The sequence below is a fragment of the Podarcis erhardii genome (genome assembly GCF_964252035.2).
Source record: "Podarcis erhardii genome assembly, chromosome: 3".
Lineage (NCBI taxonomy): Eukaryota > Metazoa > Chordata > Lepidosauria > Squamata > Lacertidae > Podarcis > Podarcis erhardii.
In genome coordinates, this window is record NC_138507.1 from 61,301,335 (window position 1) to 61,316,657 (window position 15,323).

The 15,323-nt window shown below is 40.7% G+C and overlaps 1 protein-coding gene across 2 annotated transcripts in view; it reads left to right on the forward strand.

Moving 5' to 3' along the window:
* MYB (MYB proto-oncogene, transcription factor) overlaps positions 1-15,323 on the forward strand; it is a 36,222-nt gene that overhangs the window by 10,094 nt on the left and 10,805 nt on the right. The window contains exons 4-14 of one of the 2 annotated variants that reach the window (XM_081855283.1): positions 1,545-1,616; positions 2,391-2,483; positions 3,319-3,539; positions 5,316-5,550; positions 7,688-7,768; positions 8,929-9,033; positions 10,805-11,062; positions 12,128-12,487; positions 13,712-13,854; positions 14,641-14,755; positions 14,854-14,983. In XM_081855283.1, coding sequence (XP_081711409.1) covers positions 1,545-1,616; positions 2,391-2,483; positions 3,319-3,539; positions 5,316-5,550; positions 7,688-7,768; positions 8,929-9,033; positions 10,805-11,062; positions 12,128-12,487; positions 13,712-13,854; positions 14,641-14,755; positions 14,854-14,983 — 1,813 coding nt within the window. The remainder of the gene's footprint in view (positions 1-1,544; positions 1,617-2,390; positions 2,484-3,318; positions 3,540-5,315; positions 5,551-7,687; positions 7,769-8,928; positions 9,034-10,804; positions 11,063-12,127; positions 12,488-13,711; positions 13,855-14,640; positions 14,756-14,853; positions 14,984-15,323) is intronic. The other variant, XM_081855284.1, reaches the window with a different exon arrangement.

The following is a 15,323-nucleotide window of genomic DNA, read 5'->3' on the forward strand; positions in this document are numbered from 1 at the left end:
TTGTAAAAGCTTAGGCTGTTTGTTGCAGAACTCTCATTCCTCCTAAATAGCCTTTGGGGCTTAGTGTTATGCTTCCTAAACTTTCAGTAAAGGTTATTGAGACAAGACAGCAGTTCCCAAATAATTTTGCTAGATTAATGCATTTGTTGTCAGTGAGAATACTCAGAAATAGTATGGAGATTGCTGTCTTGCTGCCCAATCAACAAATTAATTAAGCCAGTACTTGAATATAATGGCAGTGGCGGGTGGGTGTCAATTAAAACATTACACCCCAACTGCAAGTGCAAAGTGTTCCTTCATGGTAGTGCTCCATGCGGTTGGTTGGCATAATGTTGGAAACCCCATTGGCCCAATTACAAAGAGTGTTGAACTTCAATGGTGAAAGCTGCATTTGAATTCCTGTTCGGCCATGGAGTTCATTGAGTGGCTTTTGGCAAATTGCTGTGGGTGAAACTGCATGTTACGATAATGATGGGGCTGCTGCCAAGACCACCCATACATTGAATTCCCCCCTTAACAGGACATTTAGTGAAAGTTGCATTATCTCACTGTGTGTTTCCCTGCCACCTTTAGCCCATCATACCGGGTAGGGAATAGTAACATCGGAAAACGAGGTACATTTTATTACATGCAAAGAAAAGGACAAGCACAACACAGGGCTGCTCTTTTCAGTGTCATTGCAATGTGTCGTTCTCAGCCTAGCTTAGTTTGCTGTGTTGTTGTGAATACAAAATGTACATCAATATGTGCTAGTTGAAGGAAGGATGGAACAGAATGTTGCTGTGCAGAATTTTCCTATTCGTTGTGTAAGGTTCCTATATAACGATCATGTCATCCAAGATAATGCTTTATGTTCATTCACGGCATGGCCACTAATGGCACGTCAGTAGTTCTAAGTGAAGAGTATAGTAGGTCATACATTAGATTCAAAAATCTGGTGGAATTGGCTGTATTAGCCTGTGATGCTGAATAAATGTACGTAGGATTGTGGCCTCGTTTTATTAAGCTACTAGGAAGGGACTTTTGAAGAAGGCTGATCAATTACAGTGGAATCTTGGTTTTTGACTCCTGAAACCATTCGAAAAGCAAGGGGCAGCTTCTGATTGGCTGCAGGAGCTTCCTGCACTCAAGCGGAAGCCGCATCGGACATTCGGCTACCGAAAAACATTTGTAAACCGGAACACTTACTTCTGGGTTTTTGGCGTTCAGGAGCCGATTTGTTCGCCAACTAAGCCGTTTGAGAACCAAAGTTCCGCTTGTAATTCAACTTTGCCTTTTCTTCCATACAGTATACTGACTTTTTAGTCTTCTGGTGCGGGCTCACAATTCCAAAATAGCAAATGACACACTATTTCAGTGTTGCAAAATCTTGCTAATAGCTCATAAAAAGTGTGCAAGATGCCTAGAACAACCAAACTAGAGATTTCCTTTTCCTTGTTGACAGTGTTATGACAATCAGCAATGCATAGTATTGACTTTTAAAACACGCACATGCACATACACAAGTCAGATGAACTTAAATACCTTTTCTTGAAACGTATTAGGATGAGAAGCTAAAGAAACTTGTGGAGCAGAATGGCACAGAAGATTGGAAAGTTATTGCCAATTTCCTTCCTGTAAGTAGGCCTCGTTTTCTGTTTATAACCACACATTTATCAGTGGGTGAAAGCAGGGGAGGTTGTTTCATAATTACAGATGGGGACTTAATACAATTATAGCAATTTGGGAGGCTTGCAGAACTTCACCATGTATACCCAACATTTAAATGTCTTTCTTTCACTTCTCATGAAATGGAGGAAGGAGAAATGTTAAAAGCCTTGGGGGGGATTTTATATACAAACAGATGGTTGGTACATCATCTATCTATCCGTCTCTCAATGGAACAAAAAAGCATCAATGCAGAATAGAAACTGGCTTTGATCCGTAGTTGCTATTGCTTATTAAGTGTGTGGTTCTGCTGGTAATTTCTGACACACTTGTTGAGAAGCAGCAGGTAAAGTTTATTATATATTCATTTTTAACGAATAGCTGGTAGGTTAGTATGCAACTATGGTATCTGTCTGCTGTCTACAATCAAAAATTAATATGAGAAGGCGCTGCAAGGTTTTTGTAGCTGAAGCTGTCATAGTGTCCAACTCTTCCTTTGGAAGATCCCCATCTCAGTTTTACCTCTATCAGTGGCCTGATCCTTGCTTGTTTTGATGGTGATGTAAGCAATAAAATGTAAAGATTTTACTTGCAGAGGCAGCATGCGTGCTGAATAATAGTGTAAATACTGCAATATCATGACTCAGAATTGCATCTGTGGGGCATTTGTTAACAAAGTTGCATTTTTTCACGCAGCTGTAGCAATTATGTAATAATTTGTTGGGTTTTTTTTGGCTTGTTAGAATCGGACAGATGTACAGTGCCAGCATCGGTGGCAGAAGGTACTAAATCCAGAACTTATTAAGGGCCCGTGGACTAAAGAAGAAGATCAGCGAGTAAGTTAACAATATTATTTTAATCTAATCGTTCCATCAGCATTAAATGTTGGGTGCAGCCAACCTACATCCACTTTGATGAAATAATACCTGTAATTTAAGTTATTTAATAATTGATCTTTACAGCCCCTAACATTTCTTCCAGCAGCACTTTAAATAATTGCTTAACTGTCCACTTGAGAGGTGGTGTAATACAGAATGGTTGAGAGACTGAGCTGCGAACCAGGAAGTCCCTGACTCGAGTCTCAGTTATTATCTCATTAGATGGCCTTAGGCAGGCCTCATGTTTTTGAGCCCAAATCCTCCCTCCCATCTTTGGGGAATACTTTGGGAATAATTATACAAGAGGTGATTCCAGGCATCCTGTTTTGTTTGCACAAAGTTTGTGGGGAGGTTAGATTATGTGGAATATTGATTGATAACTAATTCTAATCTGTGGGAACATTGTATGTTGTGTCCAGTGTGTTTTCCCCCTTTACTTTCCTTATCACAAAAGTCTGGGAGGATTTTTGTGGGGGAGTGGATTTGTTGTGCAAGAATCTCACCCAAAATTTGTGATAGTCTGGAAATGTAATGAGGCAGCTATAATAGCAAGACAATTAATAGGATGCCGCCTTTTCCTACTCAGCTGCCTTCTTTAGTCCCTGATAAGTTTTGCACCTGTTTTTATTCCCATTTTTCTTCCTGTATAATAATGCTGGCCTATCTAAATTCCTGATGCACATCACATCCCTGATCTTCCATGAAACATAAGAGAATGATTGCGTTTTGGTCCCATAGCATAACACCTGAAAGTTAGAGGTGGCACTTTACTTGTTTTTGTGCTTGTTTGAAGGTGATAGAGCTGGTGCAGAAATACGGTCCCAAGCGCTGGTCTGTCATCGCTAAGCACTTGAAAGGAAGGATCGGGAAACAATGCAGAGAGCGATGGCACAACCATTTGAATCCAGAAGTTAAAAAAACCTCCTGGACAGAGGAAGAAGATAGAATTATTTACCAAGCACACAAGAGACTGGGAAACAGATGGGCAGAAATTGCAAAGTTGCTTCCTGGACGGTAATGACAGAGAGTAGCACTTTAAAGGAAAGACTGGGGTGGAGATGGGAGAGGAGTGGATGAAACTCTGTATTTTGTCGTCTTAGCAGAACAAATGCAATGCTCCTAATGAATTTTGCTCCTAATGAATGTAGGTGAGTGCATGGCCAAGCTGATGAGATCAAAGTGTTGTGCATTATTTTATAAGTTAATACAAAGCTACAGCAACCAGCTATTAGCTTTAATTGTAGGGGAAGTTTTCTAAATTGTATCTGGTCAATAGAACAGGCAGTCGCAGGAAGCTATTGGGGGTCATCTGTAAAATAACATCTCAGATGTTTTAAGGCTGTGTGGATCTCCAGTGACACAGAAGACCTTGCCTGATAATGTTACGACGTCTTCATATGTTACAAAGACGGAAGGAAATATGTGTTCGACTCATTTCTACCATAGTATGAATTGTGTGGGGTGTGGGACTTGCTGATCTCCCATATGGAGAGTTCTACAATCCCTCTATGGGAGTTCTCTGTCCTACTACTCCTGTAGAAGTGAGGAAAGAGGAAGCATAACTGACCTGGCACTTCTTCTTTTTACAGTACTGCAATGAACAGAAATTTTATTTTAGATAATATCAAAGCATAATTATGAAACAATTCTAAATTAATAATGTAGTAAGATAATATTTGTAATTATTACTCAAGCACCTAAACAGCTTTTGGAGAATTTCACACACAGACACAAATCTGTTTTTTTCCTTGAGTAACACCATCTTCTTCTTTTCACTGAGTATGAACACCATGGTCACATAAGCCCTAACAAGCTGTGTCCCAAGACTGGAAGTTAACTGAGGTGAAAACTAAATATGACACAGGAGATCTGTGATCAGGATCTCCCACTTCAGGCCTTGGAAATCCTTTGAAGATAAGGAAAATGGTGCTCTAGGAGAGAGTGATTAACTCTTGCTTCATCTTGCCCTTTCCCAGATCTATACTCCTTCACTCCCTAAACTTAATAGATCAACCAGGGTGGGTCAGGATAGAACATTACACTCTCATGCTTTTTAGGCCCACAGAACTTCCCAGCATCAAGAACTTTTGCATACTTCCCTTGAATGAATTCCAATCATCTTGGGGTAACCACAAATAAAGCCCAAACCCAAGAAGAGCAAAAATGTTTGCTTCGTTGACTGTAGAACGGGTTTCAATTTTCTAGTATGTTTGCTTGGAGGATGACCGCTTTGCATTGCCTCCATGCAGCAGTGGAATGCTACAGAGTTCCTTTTGGAATGGCTGTATTTGACAAGCTTGAAGGGCCTAGTGCGTCAAGGAATCAGGAGGTTGTGCCTGTTGCGTTGTCACATGTTAGGGGATGAGGTGCAACTGGAGTGATTAATTTATCCAGGTGGAACATAATGTAAGAGAAGGGGCAGGAGGAGTTGACTTCAGAACTGAAATCAGGAATTCAGGGAGACTTGTTTGTTTTTTATGTCACTGCTTTACCTGTTTAATTTTTGCTGCCAGTTACAGAAGCAGGGCACTAATGAAATGCAGTGTGGATGGTTGCATATTTTGACAACAGTAAAAACCCGTCTGTTGCGAGCTTGTAGCAGAAGTTCAGCCCATGTGAGCCGAATGACATATTCCAATATAAGCACTATTAAAGTGCAAAGGAGATTCCTAGGTGACCATGGTAATGTTGTATGTTAACTGCTCTCTCCTGCCAGTTAACCTTAACCATGCCTAAGCATTCCAATTTCATGTTGTTCTTTCTTCTTTATATGCCTGTGTTCTTGTGCAGAACTGATAATGCTATCAAGAACCACTGGAATTCTACGATGCGGCGAAAGGTTGAACAGGAAGGTTATCTTCAGGAGTCTTCCAAAGTCAGCCAGCCTTCAGTAGCCACAAGTTTTCCAAAGAACAACCATTTAATGGGCTTTACCCACACCCCACCTTCGGTGCAGCTGCCAACCTCCACCCCGACCCCAGCCACCAGTGACTACTCCTATTACCACATTTCTGAGGCACAGAATGTAAGCTGATGGAAACAATTCAATCGGTTGACAGCTAGGTCTCCCCATCATTGAGATATTGTAACTGCCATGCATGACCATGGCAGGAATGGAGAAAGGGAGGCTAATATGATTGATATATTGCTATATCTTGCTTTTGCATGAGGTTCATTGTGGTCTCTCACCTGAGGATCTAATCAAGTCCACATTTAGGTAGCTTTAGCCACATTGCAGCATCAGCAGTTCCCAGACCACCTGCTAGGGCTGGGAAGGATGCAAGTTAGCAATTGTCTGTAAGAGGCATAATGGCTGCGGTGCTAACCCCACTTACCTGGCGGTAAGCTCCATTGAATTCATTGGTACTTACCTCTGAGTAGGCATGGTTAGAATTGCAGCCATAGGGTTGGCCTCACTCTTTTAAAACAGTGGATGAGGTGTGACTGCTTGGAATTAAACCCACTGAAGTCAGTGGACTTGAGTAATGTAAATCCATTTATTTCAGTGACTCTACTCTTCAGTATAGTTACATTAGATATCATTCAATGTTTTTAATTTTACAACTATGCACTCCATGAAGAGGATGGAATTCAGACAACAGTGATAGGCAAATGTAAGATAGGTGGACACGCCTATTCTCATATTTTTGTGTGAAAGCATTTTTAATGTCTTAATTTTGACAAGTAGAAAGTAATAACTGAGTAGTTGTACTTCCTCTGTGGGGTCTAAACCTGTAGCATTCTCCTGTTCTAGACTTCCACCCGTTTACAATTTGGCTGCAGGTAAAGTAAGTAGTTATAGCTGATAAGTTATATAGTTATAAGTAATTATAAACTCATAGTCATTATTAAGTAGATTATATGAATCTAAGATTATATGAATCTGGTTTGAACTAGATAGCCCTCAGGATCCCTTCCAACTCTACCATTCTATGATTCTATTATGTTTGTAATGTTATTATTTTATTACAGAATATAACAGCCATTATGATATATGGCAAAAATCGATAATACAGAGAGAACCCACTCAGAATTTTGCCAGTAAATACAAAATGTCAAACATTGGACCATTTGGTTGCAATTTAAACATGCCTTCCTTATCTTTTTAATTTTTTTATTTGTCACAGCATCTGAGGTGTCTGCTTCACAGTATTTAGCTTTTCTTGATAGCAGGAACTCACAGGGACATTCTTTCATGAGACATATTGTAATTTTAGGTTGTGGGCTGCCCTGAGGTCTACAGATAAAGGGCAGATAATTAATTAATTAATTAATTAATTAATTAATTAAGTGAAAGCACATGTAGGATAACTTGGTATCCAATTTTTGTCATGCTTTGTTACTGACTGGTGGATTATAGCACAGACTGCTTTCTCTATATTCTTCCTCATGTTTAGATGCATGCGGAAGCCATACATGCAATGGATCTGATGGTCTGCCTGTATTACAATCCACCATGTAGTTGTAAAGGATGGGGAAACATGTCTTGTTAGATGCCTGCTGGATTGAACCAAAGGTCCCATCTAGTCCAGCATCCTGTTTATAACAGTGGCCATTCAGATGCTCCTGGGAAGCCCATAAACAAGGCTTCCTTTCCTTTTCCTTCTCTGGGGAATTAAAAATCATGCTGTGGGCCTGTTATCCCCTTTTACTTTGAGATGCTTAGCCTTCAACCCAACACAAGCGACCTTGATGCCATCTGTCCATTTTGTTGTTGTTTATGAAATTAATTAGGCACATTTCTCAAGGAGGAGCCAGGAATACAAAAGACACAATCATTCATTAATGCAGTACAGAAAATCTCACAACCCCATAAAAATCAATACAATCCAGGCCTGCAAAATAATCCAGTAACCAAAAACAAATTAAAAATTAGTAATTAATAAAACAGCAATAGATGGTTGGGAGGATGTTATTGGTTGATCAATGGATCCCTATAGTTTGAGAATTCCTAAAAGGGTTACTGAACTTGTTGCATTTAAAATGAGATACCTCTTTTATTTCAAGGAGGTAGAAAGATTGGCATAAGAAGTACAGTGTGTGTGTGTGTGTGTGTGTGTGTGTGTGTGTGTGTGTGTGTGTGTGTTACTTAAGCCCATCACATTATTGAGAAGTGTGTGAACAGCATGATTAATTCGGGCTCTCTTTGTCTTTCGGTCTAGGTCTCTTCTCATATCCCATATCCAGTAGCACTTCATGTAAATATTGTTAATGTTCCCCAGCCAGCTGCTGCAGCTATTCAGGTAGATAAATTTAAAAACCATTTCAGGGGTCCATTTGCCATACATTTCATATGCAAGTTACATGCAAATACCTTAACCTGCCAAAAAATAAAATCAGACAAAGGCACAGCTCTTTTAACAAAGTAAATGATAGAGAAGGGCCTGGGCAGCCATGTTTCCAGCAATTTGGGTGCCAGCCTTGAGAAGACACACACTCTCCTCACAGCTCCTTCGCTTCCTGGAACAAATTCTCCCCCACCTTGGTGACTGAGCAGATTGTCATCATGGTTTTCAGCTTAGGGCTAAACATGGGTTTCCTTTTCTAAAAATCTGAAGGCCACAGATTGGCGTGGATTTCAAATCCTGGTTTTAGAGTAACCCCTGGTTAGCTTTTACCAGAGTCAACTTTGCTGAAGGTGAACTTGCAGTTTAGGAGGAGAGGGTATCAATTGCTCCAGGAAAGGAAGTAAGGGCACACGTTCCTGAGAAAGGCTTCCAGTTTGCTTACCACAGTTAGCGGCTACCCAGTGCTTTTGTTTGCACACTGGCAGAAAGAAGTTGTATCAGGGTGAGGAGGTCTACTCATTTCTTTAAAAAGGTGGCCAGGGAAAGTGATCTGGAATGGTTTCTTAGGTTCCCTAGTTTGGTACACAGGAGGCATCCAGAAAATAGGTATTGTGTTCTGCACTTTAATACAGTGGTGCCCCGCAAGACGAATGCCTCACAAGACGGAAAACCCGCTAGATGAAAGGGTTTTCCGTTTTGGAGGCGCTTCGCAAAACGAATTTCCCTATGGGCTTGCTTCGCAAGACGAAAATGTCTTGCGAGTTCCTGCGGGGTTTTTTTTCCTCCCCCCCCTTTTTCTAAGCCGCTAAGCCGCTTATCAGCTGATCCGATAAGCCGCTAATCCGCTAAACCGTCAATGGGCTTGCTTCGCAAGACGAAAAAAACTGCTAGACGAAGAGACTCGCGGAACGGATTAATTTCATCTTGCAAGGCACCACTGTACCTGTGCAAAAAAATTAAATTAAGCAGAGATTCCGGGGTTTTTTGTCCAGTGGAGGAGCCTCTCAGGCTAATTTGCCTGCAATTCTGCAAGGCCGCAAGCCATTGTCATCGTCGTAAACTGCAGCATCCAACCCGGCCTTTACCTTCTCTTTTCCCTTAACTCTTAATTGCAGAGACACTATAATGATGAAGACCCTGAGAAAGAAAAACGAATAAAGGAATTAGAGTTGCTACTAATGTCGACTGAGAATGAACTGAAAGGGCAACAGGCATTACCAGTAAGAATGTCACTGTGTGCTTGGACGGAGGGATAGCAGCTTTACCCCAGTGCTTCTCTTCCCCCCCCCCTTTTCCCTCCCCCTCTTCTTCTGACACTAATCAAGGCTCTATATTTCCATTTGAAGAGGACGAGACATTGCTCTCCACCCCCCATAAGCATTTGCTTCTCTTCCCCCCCCCCCCAATCTCCAAATTACAGTGGTGCACTAATTCCACCATGTTTGCTTTTATGTGTAAATGGACTGCTATTTAAAAAAGAACAGCAACAATCAGTTCCTGTCAGGTTTTATCCTGAGGGGACATCTTTGTTTCTGAGAACTTCTGAACACTGTGCATAATGAAAATGTAGTGCCTGGTTCTTGGTTTTCTTCTCTTCCTCTCTGCGCTGTATTCCTCACCTTCAGCTATATGTTGCACTCCTGGCCTGTGATCCTCAAGCCATTGCAGGCGGTCTTGCTCACTCTTTTCGGCAAATGTGGCACACGTCAAGTCCAGAGTACGTCACATACCTCTGCTCTAAAGAGTGCTACTTGTATGTTTTCAGAACCTCACCCCTGCCCCAAAGCTTGAAGTGGCTTCCCCTCCAGCTTGCAAAGTCAGTGAGCAACGCTGCATGGAAGGGGTCAGGCAGGGTGTGTCTCTCTGCACTGGCCACACCACTGGGCCTGTCTCCTCCGTTGCAGAATGCCACAGAATCCTCCTCCCGGGGCCACTTGTGCCACATGCCCTGCAAGTTGGGAATACATAGTCTTGAATTGGCGTTGGGGAGACAGGACTATTGCTCCAGACCAAATGGTTTGGGAATCACAGCCCAAATAAGGTCCATTTTATTTGTTTTTATGCATGTTTGGTAATGTTTCTTTGAGGAAAGTTAGATTCTATAACTGCATGTATGAAACCCAGAGCTGGCTATTACTGAATTTGTATATGTAATAAAATTAATACGGTAACTGCAGAAAAAATAAAAACCTGGGTGATAGCCAGCAGGAAACATCCATGTCTAATTAATTCATATTAATAATTAATTCATTTTCTAGTTAATGGGGGGGGGGACACAACCGTGTGCATGAAATGTTAGTTTGGCCACTTCTAATTTTTAGTTGAAGTTTTGCAATGCCTTCTCTTGCATGGTTATGCTGCAAAGAGACTTCTGTTAATTTGCTCTTCTGCTTTCCTAACCGCGTTGATTTTACAGCCTTTTCATTGCATTGGTGTAAGCTGTAGCGCTAGTCAGAGATAGGGCAAAGATGAGGGGAGGTATATTAAAAATAAGTAACTGGTAATAATGTAAATCCGCAAAGACCAATGGAAAAGTTGCCAGTGACTTCAAACGTGATGTGGAATTCAAAATCTAAATCCATAAGGTACAGATAAGACCGAGTTTTGCACTAGGGAAATCTTGCAATTTCCTTACTTTGCACAGGGAAGGAAAAACAGATTTGTGCACTCACAGACTTTGGAAGAAGAGTGTATGCATGTAGCTGTATTGCTTGTTATACTGTAGATACTGGCCCAGGATGCAGAGTTGTTGCACAAGATGAGGTAATGCCAAAATGAAAGCTATAAATTTATTACTCTTTCAAACAAGCTCTTGCTGCACGGATGAAAGGAAACATCTTGACAACTGTTTCATGGGCATTAAGTGCTTAGATGATGCAACTACTTTTATCTTTTCCTTCAACAGCCATCCGATACCTTGTGCAATTTCTTTGCTAAGTTCCTTCTGCCTCTTTTTTCTCGCACCCTCTTTACCGCCCCCCCTTCCTTTAGACACAGAACCACACGTCAGATTACCCAGGATGGCACAGCACCGCAATTGCAGACAGTACCAGAACTAGTGGTAACAGTGCGCCCATTTCCTCTTTGGGGGAGCATCATCATTGTATTCCATCTCCACCAGTGGATCATGGCTGCTTGCCGGAAGAAAGTGCATCCCCTGCAAGGTGCATGATTGTTCACCAGAGTAACTTCCTGGATAATGTTAAGAATCTCTTAGAATTTGCGGAAACGCTTCAGCTGATAGATTCCGTAAGTAGAATGGTCATCTTCTAAGGTGTGGCTGGTATAAGGAATGGAGTCATATGCTATTTCTATATCAGTTTGTTTTCCTACATTCTGTCTGTCTTGTTTGCTTTGTTGCTGAATAATCCCATATCCAGGGTAAACTTTCACCATGGCCACCTTTAGTACAGTTGGTTTTTGTTTTGTTTTTTGCTGCACATTTACAACTTACAACCCAGTCCTATGCAAGCTTACTTGGAAGTAAGTCTCATTTAAATAGACGGGCTCTTATTTCTGAATAAACGTGGTAGGATCCGAGCATTTAGCCCTAGCTTGTTGTTTGTGGGCTCCCAAAATTTATCAAGCGCAGGTAAACATTTGCACGTAACATGCATGTATAGAATCATTATTGTTAGTGTTTTCAGGTTGCTTGTATATTAACCTGCAAAGGATAAATTTATTCTAAGTGAGCTGGCATATTTAAAATTATTCCTAAATATGTTGTGCCTTTTAACAGTGAATTCATACTGCACATTACAAAACACACACAACTCTATGTTTATTTTTAGTTCCATTTCAAATGACTGTACACTTCTGTGTACCTTCCTGGATCCCTCCTTTTTTGTGAAACACACATTGCATTAATGATTTTCTTCTACAAAAACTTCAAGAAATCACACGTCATTTTTGAAGATTCTAAGTCTTTCGTGTAGAAATTCTAGGACTGACATAGGGCTCTTTAAAAAGTATGGGCTGAAACCAAACATTTGGCAAAACAAATTCATTATGACAGCATCACCTGCTCGACTGTATCCTTTTCACTTAAGAATCCTGCGTCCTTAATAAAGTAGATGGGTCACAGACTGGTAAGGGAGGGGGAGAGTTGCTTCTTTTAGGAATCCACCATTAGGATAGTTTTCATTTGGGAAAGACTGAAACTGGGTCAAAATGACTTAAAAATGAGGAACAGTGGCTCCTTTACTTTGTTTCTCGTTTACTAAAGTTGTTATGTTAGTGCTATACTTTTTTTTTTCCAATGAGAGGGCATCGTACACTGTCTCATAGATTCGTGACTTCCCCCATTGTTTTTAGGATCCTTCATCATGGGGTGATCTCAGCAGTTTTGAATTCTCTGAAGAAGCAGACACCTCGCCTAGCCGAGCTCCCTCTGCCAAAGCCCCACAGCTTCAGCAAACAGAGGCCAGTGCATGTAGGCCTGAAGGACACCCTCTCTCAAACCTGAGCAAAGCCATGTTGAGTCAGGATTCCCTTGCCTTGCCCAAGTCCTTGGCTGGCTCAAAATGTGGCACAGCTCCGTTGGTGTTTCTGCGCACAAAGAGAGGGCATCCCAGCCACTTAGCCAGTGGCCATAAGTCCTTCATACTTGCTGATGTCAGGAGCTCAACTCCTAAGCGCTCCCCTGTCAAAAGCCTGCCATTCTCTCCCTCGCAGGTAGAGCAAGATTTCTGCACAGATTTTACTAATCCTCAAAAGTCAGCAAGGTGTTAACAACATAGGAGAACTAATCATTGGAACGAATGACTAATTCCTGTTGCACTCACTGATTGCTCTCCAATTTTGAATTTACTCCTAGCTTACTCTTCATCATGGAGTTTAGACTGCCAACAATCTAACTGATAAATTTGCTTTTCTCTTGTGTGTCTTATTCTTGGTGGTTTTCAAGGGGTTAGCGGTTTGTTTGCTTTGCTCTTGCTTGTCATTCCTTCAGCTATCAGAATTTAACATTTCTGTTTCCTGTAACCATTTTTTCTTACCCCATACTTTGCACATTTGAGTTCACTGACTCCCTAAATTTACACTAAACAGACAATGGTGTCCAAATTATGTTGCAAACTAACAAGTGATTTAAAATAAATGATTTGAAAACATTTTTTAACAGTAAGGTGTGAGTTACAAACTACTGTACTTGATATATTTAAGGTATATGCATCTCATTGAATGGGCTAAACAGATTAAGAGTATGTGAATTGGTTTAAGTGGCTTGTGGACTTCTGCTTAAACATGTAGAGTTTGAAACAACAACATGTTGAGTTAATGACAGTCATTACTGCTAATGAAGTTTATTTCCTAAATTCTGCAGTCAGTAGCAGCCCTTTTTCAGCAAATTAAATATTTACATCAAAATAGTCATTTTGAAAAGCTCTGTGCAACTTTTACTTTCTATAAAACAATCAGTTTTAATGGATAAAGTAGGAAAGTTTAATTTTTTAAAAAAATCTAGTTGCCATATTTCATGCTACAAGGTTCAGTGGGTGATATCTTTACTTATTTGGAGTGGACCCATTGAAATAATTGAAGTCAAGTCCATAGATTTCATTGGCTGTACTCTGCTCATGACCTAGGCAGACGTCACCCAGTACTTCTCGTGAACCAAGCTCCAAGGTTCTTTCATATTATTAGACATTCTTTGCAAAGGCAAATAAACTCAGTGAGGTAAAACAAATACTTGTTTCTATAAATAATCTTGTAACAAAACCAAAGGAATATATTTGTGTAGGCCAAACACTAGAAATGTGAAACTTTACTTTGGGAGTATCGCAACCAAAATACTCAATGCCACACAACATGACGCTGCTGTTGATACAGTTTCACTGTAAGTCCATGGAAGAAGCACTCCGGTTAACTGAGATTCCCTCTCTTTTTTAATATTTGCAGTTCTTGAACACCTCATCAAGCCAAGAAAGCCTGGACCTGGACAATCCAACTTTAACTTCCACTCCCCTCTGTGCTCATAAACTCACTGTTACAGCACCTCTTCACAGAGACCAAGCATTTAAGATACAGAAGGAGAATAATATGTAATTTCTCTTGCTTTATTTATTTTTTTAAAAATGCACTTTTGCCATATTACTATAACAGCTAAAATCAGCTATGAACATGCATCTTGATTTCTTTCACCCTGATCCAGAGTTTGTTGGGTTTTGGTTGGGCAGACAGTGCTTCTCTGTAAGTAAGCATCCCATTCATTTCAGTGGAGGGCAGCTCAGCATTGTCCATTTGGAGCTGCTCCTTCCATTGACATGAATGAGGCCAGATGTGTAGGGTAGCTTTTGAACTAGTATGGTGGCCACTAGGTCAGTTGTTCCTACCATCTTATAGTGGAACTCCTTCTGGACACATATAATTAGAACAAAAGCAAATCCTGCTAGGTTAGGCCAGTGGCCCAGTATCTTGTTCCCACAGTGGGAAACCTACAAGTGGGACCTGAGCAGAAGACCTCTCCTATAGTTTCCAGCAACGTGTTCATAAGAATTCTGCCTCCAGCTGTAGCCACTGTTAGCCATATCATCCATGAATTTGTCCAGTCCTCTTTTAAAGCCAACCAAATTGCACTCTGCATCCGCCATCATTATTCCTAAGTGCTTGAAGCGGTTTGTGGACATTATTTCAGCAGTGCCCACAGCGCCCCTGAAATACATGCCCTCATTATTATCCCCATAGTGCGCATGGCTGTTTAGAACATAGAACTTTGCAGTACACAAGTCAACCTTTTAATGTGACACTACTCTAAACTAGGATTTCAGCAAAAAGATTCAAACTACTTCCTAATTTCTCTTTCCCCCACCCCCCTTTTGTGGACTCAGCTTCAGAACTCCAGCTATCAAAAGATCAATATTGGAGAGCTCTCCAAGAACACCAACTCCATTTAAAAATGCACTCGCAGCTCAAGAATTCAAATATGGACCCTTGAAAATGCTGGTAAGAAGGGGGGAAAACCGTGATAAAAATTGGATTTATATGAGGATGATACGAAGAGTTTTGTGTTGTTTCATTGCATACTTATTTTTCGTTTTTAGCCTCAGACACCAGCTCACCTTGTAGACGATCTGCAAGATGTTATCAAACAAGAGTCTGATGAAACTGACATTGCTTCTGGCATATGTGAAAATGGATCCCCATTGTTGAAGAAAATCAAACAGGAGGCAAGTTAAACAATATTTATCTAAGACCACTTAAAACTGGGCTCACATTGCCCAGAAGTGTCTTAAATTGATTCACTTACTCTGGCGAGAAGCCAATTTTGCCATGTTTTAATTTTAAAGATCATCAGGAGCTGGATCAGATTGTTCAAATATTTCCTCAATCTTAAATTTTTGTAAGCAAACAGATTAGGTGAACCATAATGTCACAGAAACAGTACAGTAAGCCTGCCACTTGCATGCATTTAACTTGTGTGCATTCAGCTTCATGCGCATGGCAAATAATAAAAAGGGGGTGACTTTGGCCATTTATCCGCCATTGAACTTATTTGGTTTTGACTATACTC